The sequence below is a fragment of the Bos taurus genome, chromosome 14 (genome assembly GCF_002263795.3).
Source record: "Bos taurus isolate L1 Dominette 01449 registration number 42190680 breed Hereford chromosome 14, ARS-UCD2.0, whole genome shotgun sequence".
Taxonomy (NCBI): Eukaryota; Metazoa; Chordata; class Mammalia; order Artiodactyla; family Bovidae; genus Bos; species Bos taurus.
The window spans coordinates 75,431,932-75,450,901 of NC_037341.1; the positions used below are offsets into that span (position 1 = coordinate 75,431,932).

At 38.5% G+C, this 18,970-nt stretch overlaps 1 protein-coding gene across 3 annotated transcripts in view; it reads right to left on the reverse strand.

The window, feature by feature from the left end:
* The window catches only part of CNBD1 (cyclic nucleotide binding domain containing 1), a 506,340-nt gene that overhangs the window by 156,505 nt on the left and 330,865 nt on the right, over positions 1-18,970 (reverse strand). For all 3 annotated transcript variants that reach the window (XR_009490548.1, XM_025001902.2, XM_059874508.1), the window contains 2 exons: positions 6,489-6,626; positions 3,818-3,950 (listed from right to left, as the gene is read on the reverse strand). Coding sequence is in view for 2 of the 3 variants with exons in the window: in XM_025001902.2 (XP_024857670.2) it covers positions 3,818-3,950; positions 6,489-6,626 (271 nt within the window). In the remaining variant the exon portion in view is untranslated. The remainder of the gene's footprint in view (positions 1-3,817; positions 3,951-6,488; positions 6,627-18,970) is intronic.

The following is an 18,970-nucleotide window of genomic DNA, read 5'->3' on the forward strand; positions in this document are numbered from 1 at the left end:
ATGAATAGATACCAGGAATTAGATGCGGTAGACAGAGTGCCTGAAAAACTATGGATGGGGGATAGCAATGTACAGGAGACAGTGGCCAAAATCATCACAAAGTAAAAGAATTGCAAGAAGGGAAAGAGGCTGTCTGAGGAGGCTTTATATATAGCTGAGAAAAGAAGACAAGTGAAAGGCAAGGGAGAAAGTGAAAGATATACCCACCTGAACGCAGAGTTTCACAGGAGAGATAAGAAGGCCTTTTAAATGAACAATGCAAAGAAATGAAGGAAAACAGTATAATGGGAAAGACTAAAGTCTCTTCAAAAAAAATTAGAGGTATCAAGAGAACATTACATGCAAGAATGGGCACCATAAAGGACAGAAACAATAAGGCTCTAACAAAAGCAGAAGAGATAAAGAAGAGGTGGCAAGAATACACTGAAGAACTATACAAGGAAGGTCTTGCTGCTGCTGCTAAGTCGCTTCAGTTGTGTCCGACTCTATGCGACCCCATAGATGGCAGCCCACCAGGCTCCCCCGTCCCTGGGATTCTCCAAGGCAAGAACACTGGAGTGGGTTGCCATTGCCTTCTCTGAAGGAAGGTCTTAATAATCCACATAATCACAATGGTACAGTCACTCACCTAGAGTCGGACATTCTAGAATACGAAGTCAAGTGGGCCTTCAGTTCAGTTCAGTCGCTCAGTCATGTCCAACTCTTTGCAACCCCATGAACTGCAGCACACCAGGCCTACCTGTCCATCACCAACTCCCAGAGTTCACCCAGACTCACATCCATTGAGTCAGTGATGCCATCCAGCCATCTCATCCTCTGTCATCCCCTTCTCCTCCTGCCCACAATCCCTCCCAGCATCAGAGTCTTTTCCAATGAGTCAACTCTTCGCATGAGGTGGCCAAAGCATTGGAGTTTCAGCTTTAGCATCATTCCTTCCAAAGAAATCCCAGGGGACTGGTTGAATCTCCTTGCAGTCCAAGGGACTCTCAAGAGTCTTCTCCAACACCACAGTTCAAAAGCATCAATTCTTTGGTGCTCAGCTTTCTTCACAGTCCAACTCTCACATCCATACATGACCACTGGAAAAACCATAGCCTTGACTAGACGGATGTTTGTTGGCAAAGTAATGTCTCTGCTTTTGAATATGCTATCTAGGTTGGTCATAACTTTCCTTCCAAGGAGTAAGTGTCTTTTAATTTCATGGCTGCAATCACCATCTGCAGTGATTTTGGAGCCCAGAAAAATAAAGTCTGACACTGTTTCCACTGTTTCCCCATCTATTTCCCATGAAGTGATGGGACCAGATGCCATGATCTTCATTTTCTGAATGTTGAGTTTTAAGCCAACTTTTTCACTCTCCACTTTCACTTTCATCAAGAGGCTTTTTAGTTCCTCTTCACTTTCTGCCATAAGGGTGGTATCATCTGCATATCTGAGGTTATTGATATTTCTCCCGGCTAAGGGCCTTAGGAAACATTATTATGAACAAAACTAGTGGAGGTGATGGAATTCTAGCTGAGCTGTTTAAAAATCCTAAAAGATGATGCTGTTAAAGTGCTTCACTCAATATGTCAGCAAATTGGTAAAACTCAGTATTGGCCACAAGACTGGAAAAGGTCAGTTTGCATTACATTCCCAAAGAAAGGCAATACCAAAGAATGTTCTAACTACCATACAATTGAGCTCATTTTACATGCTATCAAGGTCACTGTCAAAATCCCCCAAGCTAGGATTTAGCAGTACATGAACTGAGAAATTTCAGATGTACAAGCTGGGTTTTGAAGAAGCAGAGGAACCAGAGATCAAATTGCTAACAATTGCTGCATCATGGATGAAGCAAAGGCATTCCAGAAAAACATCCACTTCACTGGCTGTGCTAAAGCATTTGACTTTGTGGATCACCATGGACTGTGTAAAATTCTGAAAGAGAAGGGAGTACCAGACCACCGTACTTGTCTCCTTAGAAACCTATCTACAGGTCAAGAAGCAACAATTAGAAACAGACATGGAAAAATGACTGGTTTGGGGGGAAATTTCCAAAAACTGGGAAAAGAGTATGATAAGGCCACTGTATATTGTTAACCTGCTTATTTAGCTTATATGTAGAGGTGGATGAATCACAGGCTGGAATCAAGATTGGCGGGAAAAGTATCAACAACCTCAGATATGCAGACGATACCACTATAATGGCAGAAAATGAAGAGAAACTAAAGAGCCTCTTAATGAGGGTGAAAGAGGAGGGTGAAAAAGCTAGCTAGAAACTCAGTGTTAAAAAAAACTGAGATCATGGCATCTGGTCCCATCATTACACGACAAATAGAAGGGGGAAAAGTGGAAAGAGTGACAGATTTTATTTTCTTGGGCTCCAAAATCACTGTGGATGGTGATTGCAGCTATTAAATTAAAAGACACTTTCTCCCTGAAAGAAAGCTATGACAAACCTAGACAGTGTATTAAAAGGCAGAGACATCATTTAGCTGACAAAAGTCCTTATAGTCAAAGGTATATATTTTTTCAAGTAGCTATGTATAGATGACAGAGGATGAGATAGTTGGATGGCATCACCAACTCGATGGACATGAGTTTGGGTAAACTCTGGGAGTTGGTGATGGACAGGGAAGCCTGGCCTGCTGTGGTCCAAGGGGTCACAGAGAGTTGGACACGACTGAGCAATTGAACTGAGCTGAACTGAACTGAACTGATGTATAAATGTGAGAGTTGGACCATAAAGAAGCTGAATGCCAAAGAACTGATGCTTTCAAACTGGTACTGGGGAAGATTTACGAGAGTCCCTTGGACTGCAAGATCAAAGGTGTCAATCCTAAAGGAAATCAACCCTGAATATTCACTGTAAGGACTATTATTGAAGCTCCAATACTTAGGTCATCTGATGTGAAGAGCCGACTCATTGGAAAGACTCTGATGCTGGGAAAGACTAAAGGCAAAAGGAGAAGGGAGCAGCAGAGAATGAGGTGGTTAGATAATATCACTGAACCTATGGACATGGATTGCAGCAAAGTCCAGGAGATAGCAGAGGACAGAGGAGCCTGGTGTGCTACAGTCCAAGGAGTGGCAAGAGTTGGACATGACTTAGTGCCTGAATAACAACAAGAGATTAGGGCTTCACATAATGAATTTCACGGGACCCAAAATCAACCCATTCCAGTTGGCATCCCTTATTTAGTATACTTCTCATAGATGAAAATATTGTAGAAATGACTCAATGCCACCTACATGTTTTGTGTATATGTAATCCAACATGTTCATGCATCATTGCAGCTCTAAATATTGGAAATACAGGCAGCATCACTACTGCGGCTCCTGCTTTTAATCTTAACTACTCTGTGTAACGATATTTTCCCTGATAATGTGTAGCATGGGTTCAGACAAGCAAATGTGCAACTTAAGTATGTGTTCTTCCAAGATAACACACACACAAAAATGACTATAATTTCTCATTGCATTTATACCATATAGTTTGGTCCTTACATTGACAGAAAGGGTAAATCAAGAAGGGTAGGGATTGTGGGGAGAAATAGAGGATGTGGAAGTAACTCTACTTCTGGATCACCCTTTGAATCAATACAGAATGATGTTTAATTAAAAAAGCAACAATCTAAACATCCAACTGAAAGTTAACATGAAATATATTAGACAAACACATGTGACAAAATAGTATATAAAGTACTAAATTATAAAATATTTGATATCTTTATATTTAATATAATATTTATAAAATAAATATTAAAATTATGAGCTCTTACAAATTTCAATAATATAATGTAAAGAAAGTAATCAAAAATTGCATTAAACTCACCATGACCTGGGGGAAATTTTTTCCATTTAGTGAATGTAACTAGTTCGTATATGGATAAAGTAGGCCACTCCACATAATATGGACACTTATGGATTAATTTCACCTTCTGTTGATTTTCCAGTTTTGTCTTTTCCTGAAACAAAAAGTCACTATCAAAATTTGTGTATTAAGTAATTAAAAAAAGATAAAAGGATAGAAGATAGGCAAATGGCAGTGAAAAGACAAATAAAGGTTATATGAATGCAAACTATAATAGAATATATTTGAATTTTTATAAAACCAAGACCACATAACCCTACTGAAATTTTAATCTTCATATTGTCTACTAAAATATTTTCCCACCTTTTATTTATTTTTAAATTCTTATAAATATTTTAGCATTTTTAAAAGAACTCTATCATAGTTGACTACACTCAAATGTTGTATCTGATGGAACATTTATTTGACCAAATAAGTGATACTTACTGACATTTTGAAAATAAAACCAAATATGTGAAACCTTTTCAGCCACTCTGAAACCAGAGATTTGAAAGGAAGTTGAATCTCAGGTTTCTCCTATGGTTCAGACAGTAAAGAATCTGCCTGCAATTCAGAAGACCCAGTTTCAATCCCTCAGTCAGGAAAATTCCCTGGAGATGGGAATTGCTACCCACTCCACTGTTTTTGCCTGGAGAATTCCACAGACAGAGGAGCTTGGTGAACTACAGTCAGTCCATGGGGTTGTAAAGAGTTGGACATGATTGAGCGACTAACACTTTCACACTTCACTGAATATTGGGAAAGTCTTCTGTATCACTGAGACCACTACATCAAAAGAAATCTCAACTATTAAAGACCTAAATCAAGAAGATGGTTGTCTCTTGATCTCCTTCCCACACAGGATCTCACTCAGCCTATGCAGTGCCTGTGGCACACACACCAGGGTTAAATCTCATGAAGAATTTCTGACAGAGGATGACCATAGTGGTCCCCCAATCCACCATTTATACAGACTTCCTCTACTTTCACCTCTACCCTTCAGGGGAAGAGAAATACAAGATGGATATATTTTGCAATTTGAATGAAAGAGAATAAGTTGTTAAAACTGAAGAAAATAAGTTTTCCTAATGCAGCAGAATTGGGGGGTCAGAGTTAAGTTGTGATCACCTATTCATGCAGTTTTGGATTTTGACATATGCTATCAGCAGTGGCCACAGGACTGGAAAAAGTCAGTTTTTATTCCAATCCCAAAGAAACGCAATGCCAAAGAATGCTCAAACTACCGCACAATTGTACTCATCTCACACGCTAGTAAAGTAATGCTCAAAATTCTCCAAGACAGGCTTCAGCAATACGTGAACCGTGAAATTCCAGTTGTTCAAGCTGGTTTTATAAAAAGCAGAGGAACCAGAGACCAAATTGCCAACATCTGCTGGATCATCGAAAAAGCAAGAGAGTTCCAGAAAAACATCTATTTCAGCTTTGTTGACTATGTCAAAGCATTTGACTGTGGATCACAATAAACTGTGGAAAATTCTGAAAGAGATGAGAATACCAGACCACCTGACCTGCGTCTTGAGAAATTTGTATGCAGGTCAGGAAGCAACAGTTAGAACTGGACATGGAACAACAGACTGGTTCCAAATAGGAAAAGGAGTACGTCAAGGCTGTATATTGTCACCCTGTTTATTTAACTTATATGCAGAGTACATCATGAGAAATGCTGGGCTGGAACAAGCACAAGCTGGAATCAAGATTGCCGGGAGAAATATCAATAACCTCAGAAATGCAGATGACACCACCCTTATGGCAGAAAGTGAAGAGGAACTAAAAAGCCTCTTGATGAAGGTGAAAGAAGAGAGTGGAAAAGTTGGCTTAAAACTCAACATTCAGAAAAGGAAGATCATGGCATCTGGTCCCATCACTTCATGGGAAATAGATGGGGAAACAGTGGAAACAGTGTCAGACTTTATTTTTCTGGGCTCCAAAATCACTGCAGATGGTGACTGCAGCCATGAAATTAAAAGACGCTTACTCCTTGGAAGAAAAGTTATGGCCAGCCTAGATAGCATATTGAAAAGCAGAGACATTACTTTGCCAACAAAGGTCCGTCTAGTCAAGGCATGGTTTTTCCAGTGGTCATGTATGGATGTGAGAGTTGGACTGTGAAGAAAGCTGAGCACCGAAGAATTGATGCTTTTGAACTGTGGTGTTGGAGAAGACTCTTGAGAGTCCCTTGGGCTGCAAGGAGATCCAACCAGTCCATTCTAGAGGAGATCAGCCCTGGGATTTCTTTGGAAGGAGTGATGCTAAAGCTGAAACTCCAGTACTTTGGCCACCTCATGTGAAGAGTTGACTCATTGGAAAAGACTCTAATTCTAGGAGGGATTGGGGGCAGGAGGAGAAGGGGACAACAGAGGATGAGACGGCTGGATGGCATCACCAACTCGATGGATGTGAGTTTGAGTGAACTCTGGGAGTTGGTGATAGACAGTGAGGTCTGGCGTGCTGTGATTCATGGGGTCACAAAGAGTCGCACACAACTGAGCGACTGAACTGAATTGAACTGAACTGAAACTCTGGGAGATGGTGAAGGACAGGGAAGCCCAGTGTGCTGCAGTCCCTGGAGTCACAGAGTCAGACACAACTTAATGACTGAACATCACCACCATCAACAACAACAAAAACATACCGCTTTTAACTTTGCAAAATTATTTGCTGGAATTTTAAGAATTTCACAGTCTTCTTCTGTCACCACTGAATACTCCTTTGTTTCTGATTCAATATTAGCTGCAACTTCCAAGGTTCCAAAGGTACTCCATTGTCCAAGCTGTAAAAAAACCAAGACTACTTAAACCTCATCATTATTCATCAACATAAAAATATCAATGATAGAATCAGTCTAAGAGAGTCTACAAAAGGGAGTATCATAGGCCAAGCTCCAGGTGTGTGAAAGAAGAGGATCTGAAGTCTTTTCTTCTGGCCAATATTACTTTCCCAAAACAAGAAAACTTTATTTTTTCACTAGCATGAAGAAAATAAATCATAAGAATAGATCTTCTGTTTTATTCACTGATTCATTTTAAATGCCTGAAATAGTGCTTTGTACATAAGAGCCATTCAATGAATATTTGTTGAAGTGATGAGAAAATAGTGTACATGTATCTATGGGTCTTCTATTTATTTTGTTATACTCATGTCGGTAGTAATAATGAAAATGAATATACTGTTAGGCAGGGATAAATCACTGGCATATATATGTATTCGTGTAGGGTCTCCTAACTTACTATGCTACAAATAGATACTAAGCATAACAAAAATATTACCACTAGAGTACATACTGTAAGTTATTAGGATGTAGTGAGAATGTGTACAGCTACATAGAAGATTTGTATTCGTGTTTGCCTGCGAAAAACTGAAGGGCATCTAGATAAACAGGGGTAAGTTCTCAGAGAAGACATCAGGTCAATATGGCCGGCTACCAGTGATGTGGGAGAATCTCTACTGTTCCACTTCAAATCCACAGAACAGTTGAATTTTGTCCTTAGTTGAATGAGTAGCTGAAATTGAATCTGCCGGTTCGAAAATCAAGAAGGAATTTAAAGTAACTGTTGGAACCAAAGTGGTCCAGAGTAATATCAAACTTAGATGAAAGTCTCAGGGTCTGAGGTCTAGGAATTGTCACACATATTAGAATAGGAAACTCAGGACCATACAAGGTGAGGAACCAGAACTGAATGCTTTTATATAAAGCTTAAGACCTTAAAGGTTGTATAACATGTTAAATGGGAAAAGCAAGTTGTTGGTTTGTTGTTGTTCAGCCCTGTCTGATTTTCTGCGACCCCATGGACTGTAGTACACCAAGTTCCTCTGTCCTCCACTATCTCCTGGAGTTTCCTCTAACTCATGTCCATTGAGTCACTGATGCTGTTTAACCATCTTGTCCTCTGCTACATCCTTCACCATTTGCCTTCAATCTATCCCAGGACCAAGGTCTTTTCCAATGATCAGCTCTTCGCATCAGGTGACCAAAGTATTGGAGCTTCAGCATCAGTCCCTCCAATGAATCTTCAGGGTTGATTTCTTGTAGGATTGACTAATTTGATCTCCTTGTGGTCCAAGGGACTCTTGAGTCTTCTACAACACCACAAGTCAAAAGCATCTTTTGGCATTTGGCTTTCTTTATGATCCAACTCTCACATATGTACATGAGTACTGGAAAACCATAATTTTGATTATTTGGACTATTGTCAGCAAGTTGATGTCTCTGTTTTTTAATACACTGTCTAGTTTTGTCATAGTTTTCCTTACAAAGAGCAGCATCTTTTATTTTCATGCCTGGACTCAAAATTCACAGTGACTTTGGAGCCCAAGAAAATACAATCTGTCACTCTTTCCATGTTTTATCCTTCTATTTGCAATGAAATGGCGCGACCAGAGGCCTTGATCTTAGTGTTTTTAATGTTGAGTTTCGAACTAACTTTTTCACTCTCTTCTTTCACCCTCGTCAAAGGTTCTTTAGTTTCTCTTCATTTTCTGCCATTAGAGTGGTATCATCTGCATAACTGAGAAAATCATGTTATAGTAACGCTATATGTAATATTTCTGTTTTGTCAAGAATTACTGTTAGTTTTGTTTTATTATAAATGAATGTGAGCTTTTTATCATGTTTAAGTGCTAATTTTTATTTTATCATGAATGAATATTGAATTTTCTGCTACTGAGATGCTCCTCTTCATTAACATTTTAGTGTGGTTAAAGGCCACAATGGACATTCATTCTTGGGATGAGAGTAGCTCATTCAACATGTGTTACAGGATTTATATATCACTGTTTGGTCTTCAGTTCAGTTCAGTTCAGTTGCTCAGTCATGTCCAACTTTTTGCGACCCCATGAATCGCAGGACGCCAGGCCTCCCTGTCCATCACCCACTCCCAGACTTTGTTCTTAGGATGCTTTTATTTTTTAATAAAACTGGCCTTTCAGTTCAGTTCAGTTCAGTTCAGTTCAGTCATTCAATCGTGTCTGACCCTTTGTAACCCCATGAACCACAGCATGCCAGGCCACCCTGTCCGTTACCAACTCCTGGAGTCCACCAAAACCCATGTCCATTGTGTTGGTGATGCCATCTAACCATCTCATCCTCTGTCATCCCCTTCTCCTCCTGCCCTCAATCTTTCCAAGCATCAGGGTCTTTTCAAATGAGTCAGCTCTTTGCATCAGGTGGCAAACTTATTGGAGTTTCAGCTCCAACATCAGTCCCTCCAATGAACATGTAGGACTGATCTCTTTTAGGATGGACTGGTTGGATCTCCTTGCAGACCAAGGGACTCACAACAGTCTTCTCCAACACCACAGTTCAAAAGCACCAATTCTTCAGCACTCAGCTTTCTTTATAGTCCAACTCTCAATTCCATACATGACTACTGGAAAAACTATAGCCATGACTAGACAGACCTTTGTTGGCAAAGTAATGTCTCTGCTTTTGAATGTGCTGTCTAGGTTGGTCATAACTTTCCTTCCAAGGAGCAATCGTCTTTTAATTTCATGGCTGCAATCACCATCTGCAGTGATTTTGGAGCCCAGAAAAATAAAGTCTGACACTGTTTCCACTGTTTCCCCATCTAGTTCCCATGAAGTGATGGGACCAGATGCCATGGTCTTCGTTTTCTGAATGTTGAGCTTTAAGCCAACTTTTTCACTCTCCTCTTTCACCTTCATCAAGAGGCTCTTTAGTTCCTCTTCCCTTTTTGTCATAAGGGTGGTGTTATCTGCAAATCTGAGGTTATTGATATTTCTCCTGGCAATCTTGATTCCAGCTTGTGCTTCCTCCAGCCCAGCGTTTCTCATGATGTACTTTGCATATAAGTTAAATAAGCAGGGTGACAATATACAGCCTTGATGTACTCCTTTTCCTTTTTGGAACCAGTCTGGTGTTCCATGTCCTGTTCTAACTATTGCTTCCTGACCTGTATACAGGTTTCTCAAGAGGCAGGTCAGGTGGTCTGGTATTCCCATGTCTTTCAGAATTTTCCACAGTTTATTGTGATCTACACAGTCAGAGGCTTTGGCATAGTCAATAAAGCAGAAATAGATGGTTTTCTGGAACTCTCTTGCTTTTTCTATGATCCAGCAGATGTTGGCAATTTGATCTCTGGTTCCTCTGCCTTTTCTAAAACCAGCTTGAACATCTGGAAGTTCACGGTTCACGTATTGCTGAAACCTGGCTTGGAGAATTTTGAGCATTACTTTACTAGCATGTGAGATGAGTGCAATTGTGCAGTAGTTTGAGCATTCTTTGGCATTGCCTTTCTTTGGGATTGGAATGAAAATTGACCTTTTCCAGTCCAAATTTGCGGAGTTTTCCAAATTTGCTGACATATTGAGTGCAGCACTTTCACAGCATCATCTTTTAGGATTTGAAATAGCTCAACTGGAATTCCATTGCCTCCACTAGCTTTGTTTGTAGTGATGCTTCCTAAGGCCCACTTGACTTCACATTCCAGGATGTCCAGCTCTAGGTGAGTGTGAGTGATCACACCTTCATGATTATCTGGGTCGTGAAGATCTTTTTTGTACAGTTCTTCTGTGTATTCTTGCCACCTCTTCTTAATATCTTCTGCTTCTGTTAGGTCCATACCATTTCTGTCCTTCATTGAGCCCATCTTTGCATGAAATGTTCCCTTGTTATCTCTCATTTTCTTGAAGAGATCTCTAGTCTTTCCCATTCTGTTGTTTTTCTCTGTTTCTTTGCACTGGTCACTGAGGAAGGCTTTCTTATCTCTCCTTGCTATTCTTTGGAACTCTACATTCAAATGGATATATCTTTCCTTTTCTCCTTTGCTTTTCGCTTCTCTTCTTTTCACAGCTAATTGTAAGGCCTCCTCAGACAGTCATTAATTTTCAAAAAAAAACCCCAAATATTTCTCCCAGTAATCTTGATTCTAGCTTGCGATTCATCCAGCTCAGCATTACATATGATGTACTCTGCATAGAAGTTCAGTAATCTGGGTGACAATATATAGCCCTGATATAGTGCTTTCCCAATTTTGAACCAGTGCATTGTTCCATGGCCGGTTCTAACTTTTGCTTCTTGATCTGCAAACAGGTATCTCAGGAGACAGCTAAGGTGGTTTGGTATTCCCATCTGTTTCAGACTATGCCATGGTTTTTGTGATCCACACAGTTAAAGGCTTTTGTGTAGTCAATGAAGCAGATGTTTTTCTGGGATTCCCTTGCTTTCTCTTCGATCCAATAGATGTTAACAATTTGATCTCTGTTTCCTCTGCTTTCCCCACCCCACCCTTGGATTTTCTGAATACAACTTGTACATCTGGAAGTTCTTGGTTCATGTACCTTGAAGCCTAGCTAGAAGGATTTTGAGAATTATCTTGCTAGCATATGCAATGAGTGCAATAGTACAGTAATTTGAATATTCTTTGGCATTGCCCTTTGGGACTGGAATGAAAACTGACCTTTTCCAGTCCTATGGCCAATGCTGAATTTTCCAAATTTGCTGACATATTTAGTGCATCACTTTAACAGCATCATCTTGTAGGATTTTAAATGGCTCAGCTAGAATTCTGTCACCTTCACTAGCTTTGTTTGTAGTAATGCTTCCTAAGGACCACTTGACTTCACACTCCAGGATGTCCAATTCTGGGTGATTACCCACATTATCATGGTTATCTTATGGCCATTCTTATGTAGTTCTTCTGTGTCTTCTTGCCACCTAGTCTCATTAACTATCAATCATTTCCAGCAGATGATTTATACACATTTTTCCTAATATTCTAATTGTTTTTTAATAAGACTCAGTCTGAGTTACCCAATAAATTCTTATGAAAGCATAAATCATCCATGACCTTGAATAAAATTCTTAAGGTTTTCTTTCTTGATTCATTTTTTAATATCAGACACTCAATATCAGGCAAGGATTCAACTTCTAACACTCTTTATACACTCACTTATTTTGATTGAATTAATTTAAGTGATTAATGCTTATAACATTTCCATTCTGTTCTATAACTTTGGCCATCTTCAAAGTGCTCAAGAAAAAGAACTTTCAAAGAACTAGAATTGTGTATTTACTTAAAAAAGCAATACAGAATGGGTTAAAAAAAGATGATAATTTCAGAGAGTATGTGAAACAAATTGCTAAAAATTGTATTTTAGCTAGGAAAACATTCATTTCAAAAAGAATGAATGCAAAAAGTTGACAAAATTAGTAAATGTAAATTTTATTTTTTCATATATAAAAAATTTTTTTCATATATAAAATTTTTAAATAACTAATATGGAATGCATTTAAAACAAAATAAACTTAAAATAATTTACAACAGAAATGCCAAGGAGAGGTACAGGAAGATAGAATTAAAATACTTGAAAATATCTATGCTCTGAAACTAGGAAAGAAAAAAGATTTATGTAGCTTTTCTTAGTTCAAATTACAAGTTTAATATTATAAGAATTAGAACTTTGTAAATGGAAAGGAGAAATAAATGCAATGAAATAAAAATGAAGAAGTGATAAAATTTTATGTACCTAAAATGTCTAATGACACTAATAATTTGACCTAAAAATAAAAACAACAAAAGCAAATGACTACAAGAAATGAGAAAAATATTTTCAGAATTTCCAGAAGAAAATAGTCAAATGAACCTCAAAGGGAAGAAATATGCTCAACCTCACTAGAAAACAGTTTTATATTTATTAATCCATCAGATTGAAAATACTAAATTACTCTAAGCTATGAGACTGGAGAGATACTTTAATACATAAGGTGAAAAAGTGTACCAAAAAACACAAAACTTTAAAAATGGAAAATAAATAATCGGCAATATTTACTAAAATAATTACAAAACATATGAAATACTTTTCCAGAAACTCCTTTCCTAAGAATCTAAATTTAGTTCACTGCTTTCTTAGAGATATATTTAAAGAAGTTAATGCAGCACTTTACAGCAACTCCTGACTGCAGGATCCCTGTAATGGTCCCCAGCTTAGGTCAACATGTGGGTGTGTGTTGTGTGTAGCTTGTATGTCTATGTATGTATGTATACAGACATGTTTATGTGAATAAATTATATATATATACATTCATATAACTTTAAGTTCTAACAAAGTGTTAAAAATCAATTACATCTAAAGATTTTAACATTGCTTATGATGAAAAAAATAACAGATGCAAATCTAGTTTTTTAAATACTTTTTAAAAGGAACGATTACAAAAACAGTACTCTGTATAAGTGTATACATTTGTTTATCCTTGTGTCAGTTCAAGAAAAGCTGTACAAATGTAATTACAAGGCTATTCAGAGAAGAGGTGAAGTGAAAATGACAGAAAATTTATTATATTTATTTTCAAACTTCCTTCTATTTTTTTCAATGATAATAGAAAGCTTGTGTTTAATTTTAGACATTTTTTAAAAAAAAACATCTAAAATGCAAGTTCAAAACAACATTCTCTGTCTTCTAAGACAACAGATATAAAATAAAAATAAATAATGGGACCTCCCATGGGTGGAGGAGCCTGGTAGGCTGCAGTCCATGGTGTCACTAACAGTTGGATACAACTGAGCAACTTCACTTTCACTTTTCTCTTTCATGCATTGGAGAAGGAAATGGCAACCCGCTCCAGTGTTCTTGCCTGGAGAATCCCAGGGACGGGGGAGCCTGGTGGGCTGCCGTCTATGGGGTCGCACAGAGTCGGACACGACTGAAGCGACTTAGCAGCAGCAGCAATCAAGCTTTTTAGCTTTTGCACAACTAAGGAAACCATAGGAAAAGAAAAAACAACCTACCCAACAGGAGAAAATATTTGCAAAGTATATGATCAATCGGGCTTAAATTCCAGAATATACAAAGAGCTATACAACCCAACAACAAAAGCGAAAATGATACAGTCAAAGGATAGGCAGAAGACCTAAACAGACATTTCTCAGAAGAAAACGTGCATATGGTCAAGAAGCACATAACATGATGTTCAGTGTGGCTAATTATTAGAGAAATGCAAATCAAAACTGCAGTGAGGTATACCTCACAACAGTCAGATTGGCCATTATTCAGAGTCTATAAATAATAAATGCTGGAGAAAGTGTGGAGCAAAGGGAACCCTCCTACACTGTTGATGGAAATATAAATTGGCACTATATAGCCCCTATAGAGAAGAATACAGAGATTCCTCAAAGCACTAAAAGCGGAGAGTTGTTATATGATCCAGAAATCCCACACTTGGGCATATATCCAGAAAAGATAAAAGTCTTAATTTGAAAAGATACAAGTAATCCAACATTTATAGCAGAACTATTCACTATAGCATCCAGTCCCACCACTTCATGGGAAATAGATGGGGAAACAGTGGAAACAGTGGCAGACTTTATTTTTCTGGGCTCCAAAATCACTGCAGATGGTGACTGCAGCCATGAAATTAAAAGACACTTACCCCTTGGAAGGAAAGTTATGATCAACCTAGATAGCATATTCAAAAGCAGAGACATTACTTTGTCAACAAAGGTCCGTCTAGTCAAGGCTATGGTTTTTCCTGTGGTCATGTATGGATGTGAGAGTTGGACTGTGAAGAAGGCTGAGCGCCAAAGAATTGATGCTTTTGAACTGTGGTGTTGGAGAAGACTCTTGAGAGTCCCTTGGACTGCAAGGAGATCCAACCAGTCCATTCTGAAGGAGATCAGCCCTGGGATTTCTTTGGAAGGAATGATGCTAAAGCTGAAACTCCAGTACTTTGGCCACCTCATGCGAAGAGTTGACTCATTGGAAAAGACTCTGACGCTGGGAGGGATTGGGGGCAGGAGGAGAAGGGGATGCCAGAGGATGAGATGGCTGGATGGCATCACTGACTCGATGGACGTGAGTCTGAGTGAAGTCCGGGAGTTGGTGATGGACAGGGAGGCCTGGCGTGCTGCGATTCATGGGGTCACAAAGAGTCGGACACGACTGAGCGACTGATCTGATCTAATCTGATTCACTATAGCCAAGACATGAAAGCACCTTAAGTGTCCATCAACTCTTAGGATTGATGGGTAAGGAGGATATGGTGTATATATACAGTGAAATATTACTCAGCCTTAAAAAATTGAAAATGCCATTTGCACCAACATGGATGGAACTAGAGATTATCCTACTAAGTGAAGCAAATCAGAGAAATACGCAGAATATTTAAAAATAGCATAAATTAACTTATTTACAAAGACTAACAGACATATAAATTGCACTTAAGGTTACCAAAAGGGGAGGGGAGGTACACATAGGGATAAGATGGGAATATGGATTAACAGATGCACAGAACCATATAAAAATAGATAAACAACAAGGATTTACTGTATAGCACAGGGAACTGCATTTCATATCTTGTAGTAAACTATAATGGAAAAAATCTAAATGTACAGTTGAGTCACTTTGCTATATACCTGAAACTAACACAATATTATAAATCAACTATATTTCAATTTTAAAGATTATCATATTTTTCATGCTTGTATTATCTCTTAACATCTTTATGTTGATATACAAAATATGTTAAATTATATACATCAAATATTTATAGCTGTTACCTCTACATGATGACGGAGAAGGCAATGGCACCCCACTCTAGTACTCTTGCCTGGAAAATCCCATGGATGGAGGAGCCTAGTAGGCTGCAGTCCATGGGGTCGCGAAGAGTCAGCACGACTGAGCGACTTCACTTTCACTTTTCACTTTCATGAATTGGAGAAGGAAATGGCAACCCACTCCAGTATTCTTGGCCTGGAGAATCCCAGGGACGGGGAGCCTGATGGGCTGCTGTCTATGGGATCGCACAGAGTCGACATGACTGAAGCGACTTAGCAGCAGCAGCAGCAGCAGCTACATGATGAAATTGCAGAGAATTCTCTTTATTATTGTGAGTGTGTGTTTAGTGGCTCAGTAATGTCCAGCTCTTTGAGAACCCATGGACTGTAGCCTGCCAGGCTCTTCAGTCCATGAGGATTCTCCAGGCAAGAATACTGGAGTGAGGTGCCATACCCCCCTCCAAGGGCTCTTCTCAACTTAGGGATTGAACCCAGGTATCCTGCATTGCAGGCAGATTCTTTACCATCCGAGCCAGAATGGAAGCCCTTTTCTGCATTTTCTAATTTTTTTCAATAAATATAATTTAAAATTAGATAATATTATGAATCTACTTTAATGATTTAAAACTCAATCTTTCTCAATTTTTTTGGAAAATATTTTTAAGATTTTGTATATAATCTTGTTTAGGGGGATAGTTAGTAGAGGCACACAAAAGGAAAATGTCCTCTTACTTCCAAAATCTCATGTCACTTTACTGAAAAATAAATTGCTAGATAACTTTATTGTGAAGCAATGTATTCCCATGATTTAAGAATTAACTTCTCCAAAAATGCATAATCCAAGTAACTTGCCTCTGAACATTAGAATTGGTCCATCCTTTATGGGGCTTCCCAAGTGGCTTAGTGGTGAAGAATCCACCTGCCAGTGCTGAAGATGCAGCAGATGTGGGTTCAATCCCTGGATCAGGAAGAGCCCCTGGAGGAGGAAATGACATCCCACTCTAGTATTCCTGCCTAGAGAATCCCATGGACAGAAGAGTCTGGTGGGCTACAGTCCACAGTGTTACAAAGAGTCAGACATGGCTGAGCTACTGAGCACAGATGCACACACATCCATCACACTTTTTTTTTAATAAAAGCTTCATGTTGAGATTTGTTTTAAACTACATTTTCAAGAATAAACTTTTCTGAAAAAAAAAAAGACTTTCTTAGGTACAATTTTTGTTCTTGTACTATTTTCCCATTTATTCTAGCTTCCAGGCACATTAAACAAGATGAATAACTAAAATTACAGCTGCTATTGTTAAACCAAGGAAAGGTCTTGTTCTCAACACTATGAAACATGTTTTCTTTGTTTTAAGGGACTGAAGAGACAGAGAAAATATAAAGCCTCGATAGAGGAGGGGTTCAAGACTGACCTGTAAGGATGAATTTTAAAACTCTTAAACTCCTAATATTTTGCACCACAATATATGGTTGTTTGTAAATTTCCATTTTTTCTTGAGTTTATGCAGCTTTCATTAGATTTGCAAGGTTGTCTCTCTGTTTCCAAAAAGGTTAAAAACAGTTGCTATACACAGAAAAAGATTGCTTTTTCCCTATGATTTAAAGCCAGAAAGAAAAAGCAATACGGTATACTAACGCATATATACGGAATTTAGAAAGATGGTAATGATAACCCTGTATGCGAGACAGCAAAAGAGACACAGATGTATAGAACAGTCTTTTGGACTCTGTGGGAAAGGGAGAGGGGATGATTTGGGAGAATGGCATTAAAACATGTATATTATCATATAAGAAATGAATCACCAGTCCAGGTTGGATGCAGGATACAGGAAGCTTGGGACTGGTGCACTGGGATGACCCAGAGGGATGGTACGGGGAGGGAGGTGGGAGGGGGGTTCAGGATGGGAAACACGTGTACACCCGTGGTGGATGCATGTTGATGTATGGCAAAACCAATACAATATTGTAAAGTAAAAATAATAATAATAATAAATTATCATGAAATTTGAAAAAAAATAAAAGGCTTATATAGAAGATACCTTCTTAACAATGTTATAAATAAAAGAGGCAGGGAAAGATGTTGCCTTTTATAATCTTTTGGAGGATTTTGGCCTTATTAAGACCGTATTGTGACATCTAGAAGGAACAAACTTTGTAAGGATAATCTGCTTGGGACTATGTCATCCCAAAGGTTGAGACTTAAAAGAATTCTTTGAGTACATTTGCTCCAAACTTGTATGCTGAGTCAAAGAAGATGTTTCTTACTATAGAAAAAGAATTGATCTTTTAAGATTGTATTAATAACTCTGCAGTCTCTAAGTAAAAACTGCATCCATGAAATTAAAAGATGCTTTTCTCCTTGGAAGAAAAATTATAACAACCTGACAGAATATTAAAAAGCAGAGACATTACTTTGCCAGCAAAGGTCCATATGGTCAAAGGCATAGTTTTACCAGTAGTCATATATGGATGTGAGAGTTGGACCACAGCTTAAAAAAGCTGAGCACCAACGATGATTTCAAAATGTGGTGCTGGAGAATACTTTTGAGAATGTCTTGGACATCAAGGAGATCAAATCAGTCCACCCTAAAGGAAATCAACCCTGACTGTTCACTGGAAGGACTGACACTGAAGCGGAAGCTCCAATACTTTGGCCACCCGATGCGAAGAGCCAGTTCATTGGAAAAGATCCTGATGCTGGGAAAGACTGAGGGCAGGAGGAGAAGGGGACAACAGAGGATGAGATGGTTGGATGGCATCATCGGCACAATGGATATGAGTTTGAGCAAACTGCCGGAGATACTGAAGGACAGGGAAGCCCAGTGTACTGCAGTCCATGGGATTGCCAAGAGTCAGCACAACTTAGCCACTGAACAGCAACAAGTGAAACTCACAACAAATCAACTTGACTTTTAGATATAGTCAATAAATTCTTCTTTAAAAGTTGGCTACAAAAGATGTCCTTTTATTTCCCTTATATATTTTAGCAAGAGGAGTCTAGACATCATAATGAATAAGAGAAGGAGAAGTTCTTTTTATTTCCTCTAAAACAAGAGTGTTTTTTTTTTTTTTTCAAACACCCTCAGGGTATTTTCACCTCTTAACTGTTCAAAAGAAACACTTGTCTGAAATAGCTAGCACACTGGATGCTTTTCTGGATTTTACCCAGCTTTAAGACCCAGTTTAAATCTCATTTCTTTCACAAAATCACCTGGTTCATCAGTCACCCCTCGGATTTCTAATAAAGTATGCATTCTATTGTTTTGTTATATAACATGCAATGCTCTTATAAGTATGGGCACTCTAAAAAATCAATGATAAAATTATATTACTAACTTTAGATTGTGAGGATAAAGAAATTTGTTTCCTTCCCTCCAATATAGGGATATTTTCAGCAGCAAGGAAGAAGGAAATGGCAACCTACTCCAGTATTCTTGCCTGGAGAATTCCATGGACAGAGGAGCCTGGCGGGCTACAGTCCATGGGGTCGCAAAGAGTCGGACATGACTGAGCGACTTCACTTTCAGCAGCAAGTGAGCCTGAGTTACATAATCATCACAAGCAGCCACTTTAAGATCAGTAATATTCTAATGAAATATTT